At 38.8% G+C, this 13,241-nt stretch overlaps 1 protein-coding gene across 1 annotated transcript in view; it reads right to left on the bottom strand.

The window, feature by feature from the left end:
* The window catches only part of CTR9 (CTR9 homolog, Paf1/RNA polymerase II complex component), a 42,953-nt gene that overhangs the window by 13,228 nt on the left and 16,484 nt on the right, over positions 1–13,241 (bottom strand). The window contains exons 8-14 of the mRNA XM_066250957.1: positions 4,999–5,106; positions 4,646–4,882; positions 4,369–4,458; positions 4,147–4,275; positions 3,860–4,043; positions 817–905; positions 127–312 (exon numbers count right to left, since the gene is read on the bottom strand). Coding sequence (XP_066107054.1) covers positions 127–312; positions 817–905; positions 3,860–4,043; positions 4,147–4,275; positions 4,369–4,458; positions 4,646–4,882; positions 4,999–5,106 — 1,023 coding nt within the window. The remainder of the gene's footprint in view (positions 1–126; positions 313–816; positions 906–3,859; positions 4,044–4,146; positions 4,276–4,368; positions 4,459–4,645; positions 4,883–4,998; positions 5,107–13,241) is intronic.

The following is a 13,241-nucleotide window of genomic DNA, read 5'->3' as shown; positions in this document are numbered from 1 at the left end:
CTAAAAATAGCTCGGTTGTGAGCATGGCCTGCAAAAATAGCTGGGTGGATCCCAGTTGGGGTACATGTTGGAGTCTGTCTATCTTCCCTCCTCTCACTTGGAAAAAAAAAAAAAAAAAAAAATCACCTTTTCTCGATCTCGGGTGGGCTGATGCAAAGTTTGGAGCCAGACGTTGCCAAGGGCCAGCATAGAGTAAGTGTCACTCTGTGTAGCTGGTTGTTTTAATATCCTCTCAAATTTCTTCTGGCCTGGACCCCATTCTTGTTTTGCCAAATGAAGATTACCAATCAAAGACCAGGCATCTGGATGGTCCTGAAACATATGCATAAAGAGAAGTGAAATCTGTCATTTGGATTCAGAAAGATTAGTCATTTTTCCATAGCAGCTGATTACTGAAAAGGTTTACAAGCCACATGTACAACAGTGTTTTTCAAACAGAGACTTTAGATTAGTGAGCTGCAAAATCAATTTAGTGTGTAATTATCAGCAAAAGAAATGCAACATAGACTATAATAAAATTACCAGTATCATTTACATGGCAAGAGCACATAATGATTTATAAAACTTTCATTTCAGTTGTTTATATACACGTGTGTGTACTAAGCTAAGATGTAAAATCAGTGGGCCAAAATCAAAGTTTAGACGAATTCCATACTCTTTAATACCTTTAACAAGTATATACATATAACAAGTATATATTAAAAAGGGAGATGCCAAGATATTAGAAATATGATAGCTATTAAATGGAAAATCTAACTTACTGAGAGAAAAAGATGAAATAATTATTTTTCAAATCTAATAGTTAATATCACCAACCTGATTAATCTGAAGAGCTTCCTTAAACCAATCTGAAGCTTCATAAAAGTTTCCTTTATCTCTGGCCATGGCTCCGAGGCGCAGATAGCCTGAAAATATATGTTTAAAATATTACCTATAAAGGTCATAATTTAAGTCATACTTTTGAAACAGTTGTTTTTGTAAACACATTCATACCATGAACAGAAAAAAGTCACACAGGTAAAAAAATATCTAACAAGCGAAAGCAATCAGTCATCATCAAGTTTTCCTGTTTGAAATCTCCGGTTTTCCTCTTCCACGCCTCTCCCAACGCTAGTGGCCTGCTCCAAGTCCTTATATCTAGTTATTTTAAAAGCTTAGCGTTGTCTGTTCCCAGTTTCTCTTGTCAAGTTACTTTTTTCTTAAAATATTACTTGTCATATGGCAAAACAGGGATGGGCAGACTACTAAAAATTACTTGTTACAAAAACCTGGGCTCCAACTGTGGCTCTTTCATTTAAATAAGAAAGTGCCACACAAATGCAAGTTACTTTCCCAGAAAATGTCATTCTCCTATGGCTTACTACTGCCTATCAAATCAATCCAAATTCAGTATGGCCTTCAACTAAAATCTTATTATTACATTTATAACACCATGTCAGAGGCCAAGTTAATAGCTATTGGGTTGACCAGGGTCAAAATACCATTGTTTTAGGGTTTTTTTTTTTTCCTTTCATTTTTCTGAAGCTGGAAACAGGGAGAGACAGTCAGACAGACTCCCGCATGCGCCCGACCGGGATCCACCCGGCACGCCCACCAGGGGCGAAGCTCTGCCCACCAGGGGGCGATGCTCTGCCCATCCTGGGCGTCGCCATGTTGCGACCAGAGCCACTCTAGGGCCTGAGGCAGAGGCCACAGAGCCATCCCCAGCGCCCGGGCCATCTTTGCTCCAATGGAGCCTTGGCTGTGGGAGGGGAAGAGAGAGAGAGAGAGGAAAGCGCGGCGGAGGGGTGGAGAAGCAAATGGGCGCTTCTCCTGTGTGCCCTGGCCGGGAATCGAACCCGGGTCCTCCACACGCTAGGCCGACGCTCTACCGCTGAGCCAACCGGCCAGGGCCTTAGGTTCTTTTAAGGAAAGTACAAGATGTGAATTATTTTTAATGAAATAATTCCCAAATTTTACAATGCTTAGAAGTTGTAAAAAATCAAGGTAGAACATTTTTAGTTATGATCATTTCACTGTCCTTCCCATTATAAACACTGCTCTTTCCATTGTAAACACTGTAAAAATGACATGAAAGCAGGACTGTCATAAAGGTAAATCTATCACTAAGGAGTTACTGAAAATTTAATAAAGGAGCTGACCCACTGAGATAGCCTTATCTATGAAATACGGTCCAATTGATATTTTAAATTGATTTTAGAAAGAGAAAAAGGGAGAGAGGAGAAAGGGAGAGAGAAGACAGAAACACAGATCTGCTTCATATGTGCCCTGACTGGGGATTGAACCTGCAACTTCTCTACTTCAGGACAATGCTCTAACCCAGTGGTCCCCAACCTTTTTTGGGCCACGGACTGGTTTAATGTCAGAAAATATTTTCACGGACCGGCCTTTAGGGTGGGACGGATAAATGTATCACGTGACTGAGACAAGGGTCAAGAGCGAGTCTTAGACAAATGTAACAGAGGGAATCTGGTCATTTTTTTAAAATAAAACATCGTTCAGACTTAAATATAAATAAAACGGAAATAATGTAAGTTATTATTATTTTTTTTTACAGAGACAGAGTCAGAGAGAGGGATAGACAGGGACGGACAGATAGGAATGGAGAGATGAGAAGCATCAATCATTAGTTTTTCGTTGCTCATTGCAACACCTTAGTTGTTCATTGATTGCTTTCTCATATGTGCCTTGACCGCAGGCCTTCAGCAGACCGAGTAACCCCTTGCTCGAGCCAGCAACCTTGGGTCCAAGCTGGTGAGCTTTTGCTCAAACCCGATGAGCCCGTGCTCAAGCTGGCGACCTTGGGGTCTCGAACCTGGGTCCTTGGCATCCCAGTCCGACGCTCTATCCACTGCGCCACTGTGTGATCAGGCAATATAAGTTATTTATTCTTTCTCTGTGGACCGGTACCAAATGGCCCACGGACCAGTACTGGTCCGTGGTCCGGGGGTTGGGGACCACTGCTCTAACCAACCGAGCTATCAGGTTTCAATTAATTTTTTTTTTAATTTATTTATTCATTTTAGAGAGGAGAGGGAGAGACAGAGAGAGAGAGAGAGAGAGGAGAGACAGAGAGAGAGAAGGAGAGGAGGAGCTGGAAGCATCAACTCCCATATGTGCCTTGACCAGGCAAGCCCAGGGTTTCGAACTGGCGACCTCAGTATTTCCAGGTCGACGCTTTATCCACTGCGCCACCACAGGTCAGGCATCAATTAATTTTTAGTTGTTTTAGTTTCTAGCGTAAATTTAAGTGAAGTTGTATCTATTTGCCTTAAAGAACAGGGGATATTAAAACCTTCGAAATAATTTACTATTGGTTCTAAGAAAGATTTTTTTTTTCAGGCTAAATTTTGCTGCTGTTGTGGGACTTTTAATACATTAAAAAATGCTTAGCCCTGGCTGGGTAGCTAAGTGGTTTGGTCCCCAGTCAAGGCACATGTAAGAATCAACTAATGGCCTGACCAAGTGGTGGCAGAGTGAATAGAATGTCGGTCTAGGATGCAGAGGACCCAGGTCCGAAACTCAGAGGTTGCCAGCTTAAGCACAGGCTCACCAACTTGAGCCCAAGGTTGCTGGCTTGAGCAAGGGGTCAGTGGCTCAGCTGGAGCCTCCGGTCAAGGCACATATGAGAAAGCAATCAATGAACAACTAAGGTGCTGCAATGAAGAATTGATGCTTCTCATCTGTCTCCCTTTCTGTCTGTCTGTCCCTCTCTCTGTCTCCCTTGCTAAAAAAAAGAATCAATCAATGAATTCATAAATAAGAGGAACAACAATAATGTTTCTCTTTCTCTCCCCTTCTCCCATCTCTCAAATCAATTAATCAATAAATAATTTTTTGAAAAGTTTAAAATTCTTACAGTCAACATAGTTAGGGTGTTCCCGTAAGATGTTTTTATACAGTTTTTCTGCTTCATGGAATTCACACATTGCCTCATACAGCCTGGCTAAATTGTATGATGTTGTAACAGAAATGGCATTATAATAATGTTCATCATGCTCAGCTTCTGCCTTTGCACGATCCAATGAAGCCAAAAAATATTTCTGTAAGAAAAGAAAATCATTTTGTTAAGACTTAGTTGATGCATCTAAAAAAAGTGAGCATTCAACTAGATAGTGTAAAAGAAGGGAATTTCTATTTTCCTACCTTTGCCTCCCCTAGATTTCCAAGTCTAAAATGGAGGGCACCCACATTATTCAGAATCTCTGGGGGGACATCGGCCTGTACTTTTTCCTGAAGGATCCGTGTTGCTGTTCCATAGGCTGAAAGGGCGCCCTGTATTTTCAAGGTGGACAGAACAGGTGTAAGTGAAGGTGAGAGAGACACACACTACACATTAGGTGGGAGATGAAACACACTGGTAAATACCTGTATATCAGTCTGTTCCAAGATTTGTGCCAATTCAATCCAAGCTTCAACATCGTCAGGATATTGTTCTGTGACCTTTTTCAAATGACCCTGGGGTAAAAAGAGATCATTAAGTTGAAGTATTTTCCAACTACAAGCTGTCAGAGTAGAAGGTGGTGGCTACTCTACCCTGTTTAATAAACTTTTTATTGTATCTCTTCTAACAGTAACAAGAAGTAAGGAATGAGTGTATGTAGGAATAGATAACACAAAACAGCTAGGATTTTTAAAAATGTACCTTGGCAATATCTCGCTTTTCTTGATCTTCTGAGGCAGCATACAGAGAGCCAAGAATTTTCATAGTTTCATAATTATTGGGATAAGCCTTCAAAACTTTCTCAAAGCACTGAGATGCATTTTCTTTGTCACCTCGATAAATATACATTTGTCCCAAACCAAAAAATGGCAGCACAAAAGAGGAGGAGGCAAACTGTGTGGCTTGATAGTAGTACTGGAAAGCTTGGTCATAATCTTCCTACAAAATGAAAATAAAACAGGACCAGTAAGACATATGAAGTATTTCAAAGACTTGAACAGCCGTAAGGCAACAAAAAAGATCGGATATTTAGAGAAAGCTGAAAATGATCTTACCTGAACATGGAATGATCTAGCCAGCTGGTAGCAACTTTCTGCCTGCATAGCCTCCACTTCTGTATTATGGAATGCATGGAGAGCCAGGTGCTGGACCTTACTATAATCCTGAACAGGGAAGATCCGGAAATCAACTGAGTGATTCAAACAACTTTAACAACCAGAGGCTTCTTTTAGAATGGTAACTGAATTAACAATAACAGTGCTGTATCCAGACTTACTGATCATTCCTCTCATTTCCCTTCCTGATAAATTCGGGGGAAGACAGAAACTAACATTTACTGAGTGTTTAACATCTGCCCATTATATCTATTACTTTTTAAAAATTCCTACAATAACCATTGCAGTCATTAGGCCTATTTTTGTGATGAGAAGACCTAAGAGAGCTTAAGTCCCTTATTAACAGTAATAGGAACAGTTATAATTTATTTAAAACTATGTACTACATACCAAACACTAGCTAGGTGTGATTCTTATATTGTTTCAAATTTAATTAGAACCCTGCAAAGAGTGTCATTATTACCATTTTAAAGATGGGGATATGGAGGCTTAAAGAGATAAAGTGTGTTGTCAATAAAGCTGAAAGCTAGAATCTGAATCCAGGTGTTTCTGATTACAAGAAAATGTTGAATCACATGAGAATAGTAACTGCCAGAGTTGGATTTGATTTCAGTTTTATTTGAAAAAAATTTTATTATTTTATTTTCTTGATTTTAAAGAGGCGGGAAGAGAGAGAGGGAGGGGAAGAGAGAAAGAAAGAAACACCTAACGGTTCCACTCATTCATGAATTCATTGGTTGACCCCTGCTTGTGCCCTGACTGGGGATCAAACTCACAATCCTGACACATCAGGATGATGCTCCAATCAACTGAGCTCCTCAGCCAGGGCTGAAGTCACCTCTGTTTCAATGCACAGGTCATGACCTTCCTAACAGACCTCTTTCATCTGGATTGCCGAGCTAATCTCCTTAGAGTCTCAGAGTCAGAGCTTCTGCATCAGGAGAAGGAAACAACTTTCCGATTTTAACAGGAATGTATTTTATTAATTCAACTAGAAATCTGGTCTGGAGTACAGCTTTTGGCCTGACCAAGTGGTGGCGCAGTGAATAGAGCGTCAGACTGGGACACAGAGGACCCAGGTTCAAGACCCTGAGGTTGTCAGCTTGAGCACAGGTTCATCTGGTTTGAGCAAGGCTCACCAGCTTGACACCAAGGTCACTGGCTTAAAGAAGGGGTCACTTGGTCTGCTGTAGCCCCCTGGTCAAGGCACATATGAGAAAGCAATCAATGAATAACTAAGGTGCCGCAATGAAGAATTAATGCTTCTCATCTCTCTCTCTTCCAGTCTGTCTGTCCCTCTCTCTGCCACACACACACAAAAAGTACAGCTTTTGTTTGATCAATGGCCAGTGTTGACATTTTTTTATACTAGGAATAATAATGTTATTGCAGTCTTTAACAGTACCTGAGTGTTTCCAGTAGATAAGTATTTAATGTGCACTTTATATTTAATTTTAACTACCACTTCCCAAAATCCTATAAAGTATTATTCTGTCTTATAACTGAGAACATTAAAGTTTAAGAAAATTAACTTTCCCTAAAGCCACATAACTATACAATGGTGATGCCTGAATATGAACCGAGTGATTCAAAGTCCACACTTTTAATTATGCTATACAGTCTTTTAGCTAAATTTATGTATTGTTTAACTGAAATGAGGGTAAAGATTAAATGTTGGGTTTTTCTTACTATGGAATCTAGTTTAATTTTCTTATTTTTATTATTCCATGACTCATGACATACTTCTAGAGAATAAAAAAGGTCTATTTGAAATTTACATAAATGTACTAAAGATTAGATTCTATAATATAAATATAGTTAAAATGGCCATATTATCCAAAACAACATACAAACTTAATGCAATTCCAATCAAAATTCCAATGTCATTTATTAAAGAAATGGAACAAAAAAAATCAACCTTTGTATGGAACCATAAAAACCCCCAAATAGTCAAAGTAATCCTAGGAGAAAAAATGAAGCTGAAGGAAGGCATTACAATACCTGACTTCAAATTATACTACAGAGCTGTGATAATCAAAACAACGTGGTATTGGCAGAGAAATAGACACAACAGACCAATGGAACAGAATCAAGAGCCCAGAAATAAAACCACATATATATGGACAAATCATCTTTGACAAAGGAGCCAAAAACACACAATGGAGAAAAGAAAGGCTCTTCAATAAACGGTGCTGGGAAAATTGGAAAGCCACATGCAAAAGAATGAAACTTGACTACAGTTTGTCTCCCTGCATAAAAATTAATTCAAAATGGATCAAAGACCTAAATAGATCTGAAACAATAAAGTACATAGAAGAAAATATAGGTACTAAACTCATATGGACCTTGGCACAGAGAACTTTTTATAAATTTGACCCCAAAGGCAAAGGAAGTAAAGGCAAAGATAAATGAATGGGACTACATCAAACTAAGAAGCTTCTGCACAGCAGAAGAAACTGAGAACAAAACAAACAGGCAGCCAACTAAATGGGAGATGGTATTTGCAAACAACAGCTCAGATAAGGGCCTAATATCCAAAATATATAAAGAACTCACAAAACTCAGAACAAGCAAGCAAATAATCCAATAAAAAAATGGGAAGAGGACCTGAACAGACACTTCTCCCAAGAAGAAATACAAATGGCCAACAGATATATAAAAAAATGCTCATCTTCATTAGTTATTAGAGAAATGCAAATCAAAACTACAATGAGATACCACCTCACACCTGTTAAATTAGCTATTATCAATAGGACAGGTAATAACAAGTGTTGGAGAGAATGCAGAGAAAAGGGAACCCTCATTCACTGCTGGTGGGAATGTAAATTAGTATAATGACTATGGAAGAAAGTATGGTGGTTCCTCAAAAAATTAAGAATAGAACTATCATATTATTCAGCAATCCCTCTACTGGGTATATATCCCCAAAACTCAAAAACACTGGTCCATAAAGACACATACACCCCCATGTTCATCGCAGCATTATTCATAGTGGTCAAGACATGGAAACAACCAAAGTGTCCCTCGATAGAGGATTGGATAAAGAAGCTGTGGTCCATATATACAATGGAATACTACTCAGCCATAAGAAACCATGACCTAGAGTTGCTTATGACAACATGGATGGACTCTGAGAACACTATACTGAGTGAAATAAGTAAATCAGAAAAAGCTAAAAACTATGATTCTACACATAAGTGGGATACAAAATTGAGACTCATGGACATAGACAAGAGTGCAGTGGTTACCAGGGGGAAGGGGATAGAGCAGGGGTTTCAAACTCGCGGCCCGCCGGCCGCATGTGCGGCCTGCAGACTAATCCACGAAGTTCAAAATATTTTGGATAAAATTAAGTAAGCCTAGGGGCCTACTTGTATTTTTCATTTCTCTAGCATCCTAGCTAGATATTAGCTTAGTTAACAGCAGTTGTGATGCGAACTACAGTTTCTGGTCATTTTGTGACACTGAGTAAACTGCATGTACGATTGTGCTTGTTGTACTGATTTTTTTTGTTTTCAACTGCAGTGAGAAAAGTGTTGCGTAACAGTTGCCTTTTGTAGACCTAGTGCGGCCGCCGAACAGCTGTGATCTTGCTCTGTGGCCCACATGCTGAGTTGAGTTTGAGACCCCTGGGATTGAGGATGGAAAGGGGGAAAGGGGGAAAAGGGTTGGGGGAGGGGCATAAAGAGGGACAAACAGAAGGTGATGGAGGATGATTTGACTTTGCATGATTGGTATACAACATAATCAACTGTCCAAATTATGTGGAGATGTTTGCCCCAAATCTATGTACTCTTGTTGACCAATGTCACCCTGTTAAAATTAATTTAAAAAAAAAAAAAATTCAATTCTATTTTAAAATCCTAACTCATATCTTCTTTTGTACAACTGAAACTTCTCTTTCTTAGTTTTCCCCCTAAATTTTTTACCTTAGTGTACTTTGCATTCTGGCTGCTTCTCTTTCCAATCAAAAGATCAAGCTCATGTCTCAGCTCTTTCTGGAGGTTTGTGTTAATTGCCCAGGAATTACGATAGCTCCCATGTCTAAACCCACTTTACCACTCAATTATTGACACGTCTAGGATGTTAATCAACAATACCTTTTCTTCCGAGCTAACTTATTCTTCTATAGGAGAGGCAATGTAGTGTGGTGGGCAGAGAATTAAAAAATTATATATCAGCCTTACTGTCTGCTAGTTGAGTGAATTTTGGCAAGTGATGTTACTCAACTTTGCCAGACTCAATTTTCTTTCTTTCTTTCTTTTCCCAATTTCCTTATCTATAGAAGGGGAAATAGAAATAGCCTGACTACCTCCTAGGGCTGCTAAAATGACAAACTGAGAAAACATATGTAAACATGTTCTGTAAACCTAAAAGACATATGTATATTCCATAGGAGATGACCTCACATCACACGGCACAGTGCTGATCACAGATCAGGTGTCCAGTAACACGCAAACTATCTTGGTTTACATATTTTACTTATGAAATCTATAAGGGTATGTATATACTGACTGTGTTAAATACAAGGGTGACTAGCATTGTCTATGAAAAACTAAATAATTCTCTTTTGGTTCAAGGAAGCTGTCCCAACACCTGTGAGCACTGATTATTAGATATGCATTCAAATATTTAGAATCAGTCCTTTGTTTTTTCCAGTAAAAGTCAAACTAACATGAATAACTGTTGTATCTTAAATAGTAATACTTAATTTGTTTATAATTATAAACATTTAAAATAAAAAGAAAATAAAAAATAAAATAAAAAAAACATTTAATATAAAAATTATAAGATGTATTTTCATCTTCTCCCCAAAGAGTTGTCTTTTAGTACCACACCAGTTACAGCATAAAGCTTAATTAATAATTCATTATCTAAGGCAGGGGTCCCCAAACTACAGCCCGCGGCTGCATGCGGCCCCCTGAGGCCATTTATCCGGCCCCGCCGCACTTCCAGAAGGAGCACTTGGTCAGTGAGAGGAGCATAGTTTCCACTGAAATACTGGTCAGTTTGTTGATTTAAATTTACTTGTTCTTTATTTTAAATATTGTATTTGTTCCCGTTTTGTTTTTTTACTTTAAAATAAGATATGTGCAGTGTGCATAGGGATTTGTTCACAGTTTTTTTTATAGTCCGGCCCTCCAGTGGTCTGGGGGACAGTGAACTGGCCCCCAGTGTAAAAAGTTTGGGGACCCCTGATCTAAGGGGAGTGTTTCCATAGCCAGAGGGAGTAAAGCATATGGTTAAAAGCTGTGTGACTTTATTAACTCTGCCTTAACTATTCATCCATAAAAAGGGGATGCTACCAATACCTCATGGGCCTGTTGTATAAATTCATGGAATGCATGTTTAACAGAGCTTGCCATTTAGTGAGCACTGAATGCATATTAATGGCAACAATAACAGTAACAGTATTTACTAATAAGGATCAATAAAGGTTTGTAAACTTTTACCTAAATTGCTATTTAACTAATTTAAAAATTCTTAGTATAATTTAGTGTCTTAGTGTAATTCCAAATGGCAGATTAAACTTTCATGCTTACTGTTTAACTTTGCCCATGAAATCTTGGATTTAAGCCCTGGCTGGTGGCTCAGTGGATAGAGTGTCAGCCTGGTGTATGGACATCCCAGGTTCAATTCCTGGTTAGAGCACACACAAGAGAAGCACCCATCTGCTTCTCCCTCAACCTCCTTCTCTCCTTCTTCCCCTCCCAGAGCCAGTGGCTAGATTGGTTTAAGCATGACCCTGGGCACTGAGGATAGCTCCCCTGGAGCACATCAGCCTCAGGCACTAAAAATAGCTTGGTACTCGAGCATCAATCAGCCCCAGATGGGGTTGCTGGGTGGATCCTGGTCATGGCACTTGGGAGAGTCTGTCTTACTGTCTTCTCTCCTCTTACCTTAAAAAAAAAAAAAAAAAAAAGAAATCTTGAGTTTATACTGCTCACAAAAATTAGGGGATATTTCAAAAATGAATATGAAGCAGTAAAATATCCCTTAATTTTTGTGAGCAGTGTAATACATAAGATATACCACTGGTTCTATCGAATTAGTGGAAACTTTAAAAAAATTCCATTATAACCACTAGCAAAAATTTCAATGACTCTGTTGCCTAAGAAGTAGGTCCAAGGGGCCTTATATTACACAAGTGTCCCACTCTGGATCCCACACATCACCTATCATAAGCCCACCATATGCTCATGCTGTTACAAACTAAACTAGCACTATTTCACAGAGCTGTGTTTTCCCTCCTTCTAGTGACCTCCTCCTAAAAATTTAAGAGCTTTTCCTTCTTAGTAAAAACCTTCTTTTTAAATTTTTAAAAACTGATTTTAGAGAGAGGCAGGAAGGGAAAGAGACGAGAAGCATCAACTCATAGTTGCTTCACTTTAGTTGTTCATTGATTGCTTTCTCATATATGCCTTGACCGGTGGGTTCCAGCCAAGCCAGTGACTCCTTGCTCAAGTCAGCAACATTGGGGCTCAAGGAAGCAACCTTTGGGCTCAAGCCAGTGACCCCACACTCAAGCCAGCAATCTCAAGGTTTTGGGGTTTCGAACCTGGGACCTCAGTTTACTGGGCTGATGTTCTATTCACTATGCCACCACTGGCCAGGCTGAAAACCCTCTTTTAACCAGATGATCATTTCCTTTCATTTTTCTAAAGCAGCGTTAAGATCTTTACTTTTACATTTAGTTTACATGTCGATTTTCTATAAAACTAAACCCCTTAAGTTCAGAAATCATGTCTTACAGACCTCTACATCCCTATCACAATGTTGGGTACCATATAAAGGGGAAATAAATGTTAAATACATGAATGAATGAATGAATGAATGAACGAACGAACGAACATACCCAACCCCAGGTAACTACCCCCAGATACAAACTCTAATTTGAAAAAAACTCTTGGCATCTTCAAATTGCTTTCCCAGTAAAAAACATAAAGAATAAACTACAGTACAGAAAAACAAAAATCAGGATTTAAAAGTAAAGAAAATTATACCTTTCTGCCTAGTCTGGTACATCTACTATAGGAAACATCTACTATAGTCTGGTACATCCTCAAAAAATTAAAAATAGAACTACCATATGACCCATGAGTCCCACTTCTGAGTATTCATCCAAAGAAATCCAAAACACTAATTCAGAAAGATATAGGCATCCCTATGTTCACTGTAGCATTACTTACGATAGCCAAGATATGGAAGCAACCTAAGTGGCCATCAAGAGACAAATAGATAAAGAAGATGTAACACATATAAGTTGTTCCACTTATTACCTGACCCTAAAAAAGAATGTAATTGTACCATTTGTGACAACAAGGATGAACCTAGAGGGTATTATGCTAAATGAAAAAAGTCAGAAAAAAAGAAATTCCAAATGATTTCAGTTATATGTGTAACAAAACAAAACAAACAAACAAAACTGAAACAAACTCACAGATACCAAGAACAAACCAACGGCTGCCAGATGGGAAGGAGACGGGGGGGGGGGGGGGGGGGGGGGGGGCGGGGGCTGGGTGAAGAAGGGGAAGGGATTAAGGACAAACTGGCAGTTGCAAAATCATCACAGGGATGGAAAGTGCAGCATAAGGAATATAGTCAATGATACTGTAATAACTGTATATTGTGTCCCATGAGTACAAGACTTATGGGGGTTCATTTCCTAAGTTATATAAATGTCTAATCACTATGCTGTAACACCTGAAACTAATATAATATTGAATGTCAACTGGAATTGAGATTTAAAAAAATTCTTTTTTTAAAATGAAATATATTTGGGTGACATTGGTTAATAAAATTATAGTTTTTTTAAATTTTTTTTAATTTTTTATTTATTCATTTTAGAGAGGGGGGAGAGAGAGAGAAGGGGGGAGGAGCAGGAAGCATCAACTTCCATATGTGCCTTGACCAGGCAAGTGCAGGGTTTCGAACCGGCGACCTCAGCGTTCCAGGTCGACGCTTTATCCACTACGCCACCACAGGTCAGGCAAAAATTATATTGTTTTTAAGCGTATATTTCTATATCATATGTATATCACATGAATGTTTATCATGCAATGTCAAATATCCTTCTGTCATCATATATTTGATCCTCTTTAGCTTTAATATCTCCTCACCCCCTTTCCCTCTGGTAACAACCATAACGGTTCTCTGTGTCTGAGTTAAAAAATTTTTTTAAA

The sequence above is a fragment of the Saccopteryx bilineata genome, chromosome 1 (assembly GCF_036850765.1).
Source record: "Saccopteryx bilineata isolate mSacBil1 chromosome 1, mSacBil1_pri_phased_curated, whole genome shotgun sequence".
Lineage (NCBI taxonomy): Eukaryota > Metazoa > Chordata > Mammalia > Chiroptera > Emballonuridae > Saccopteryx > Saccopteryx bilineata.
This window is presented reverse-complemented; position numbering and strand designations above follow the sequence as displayed.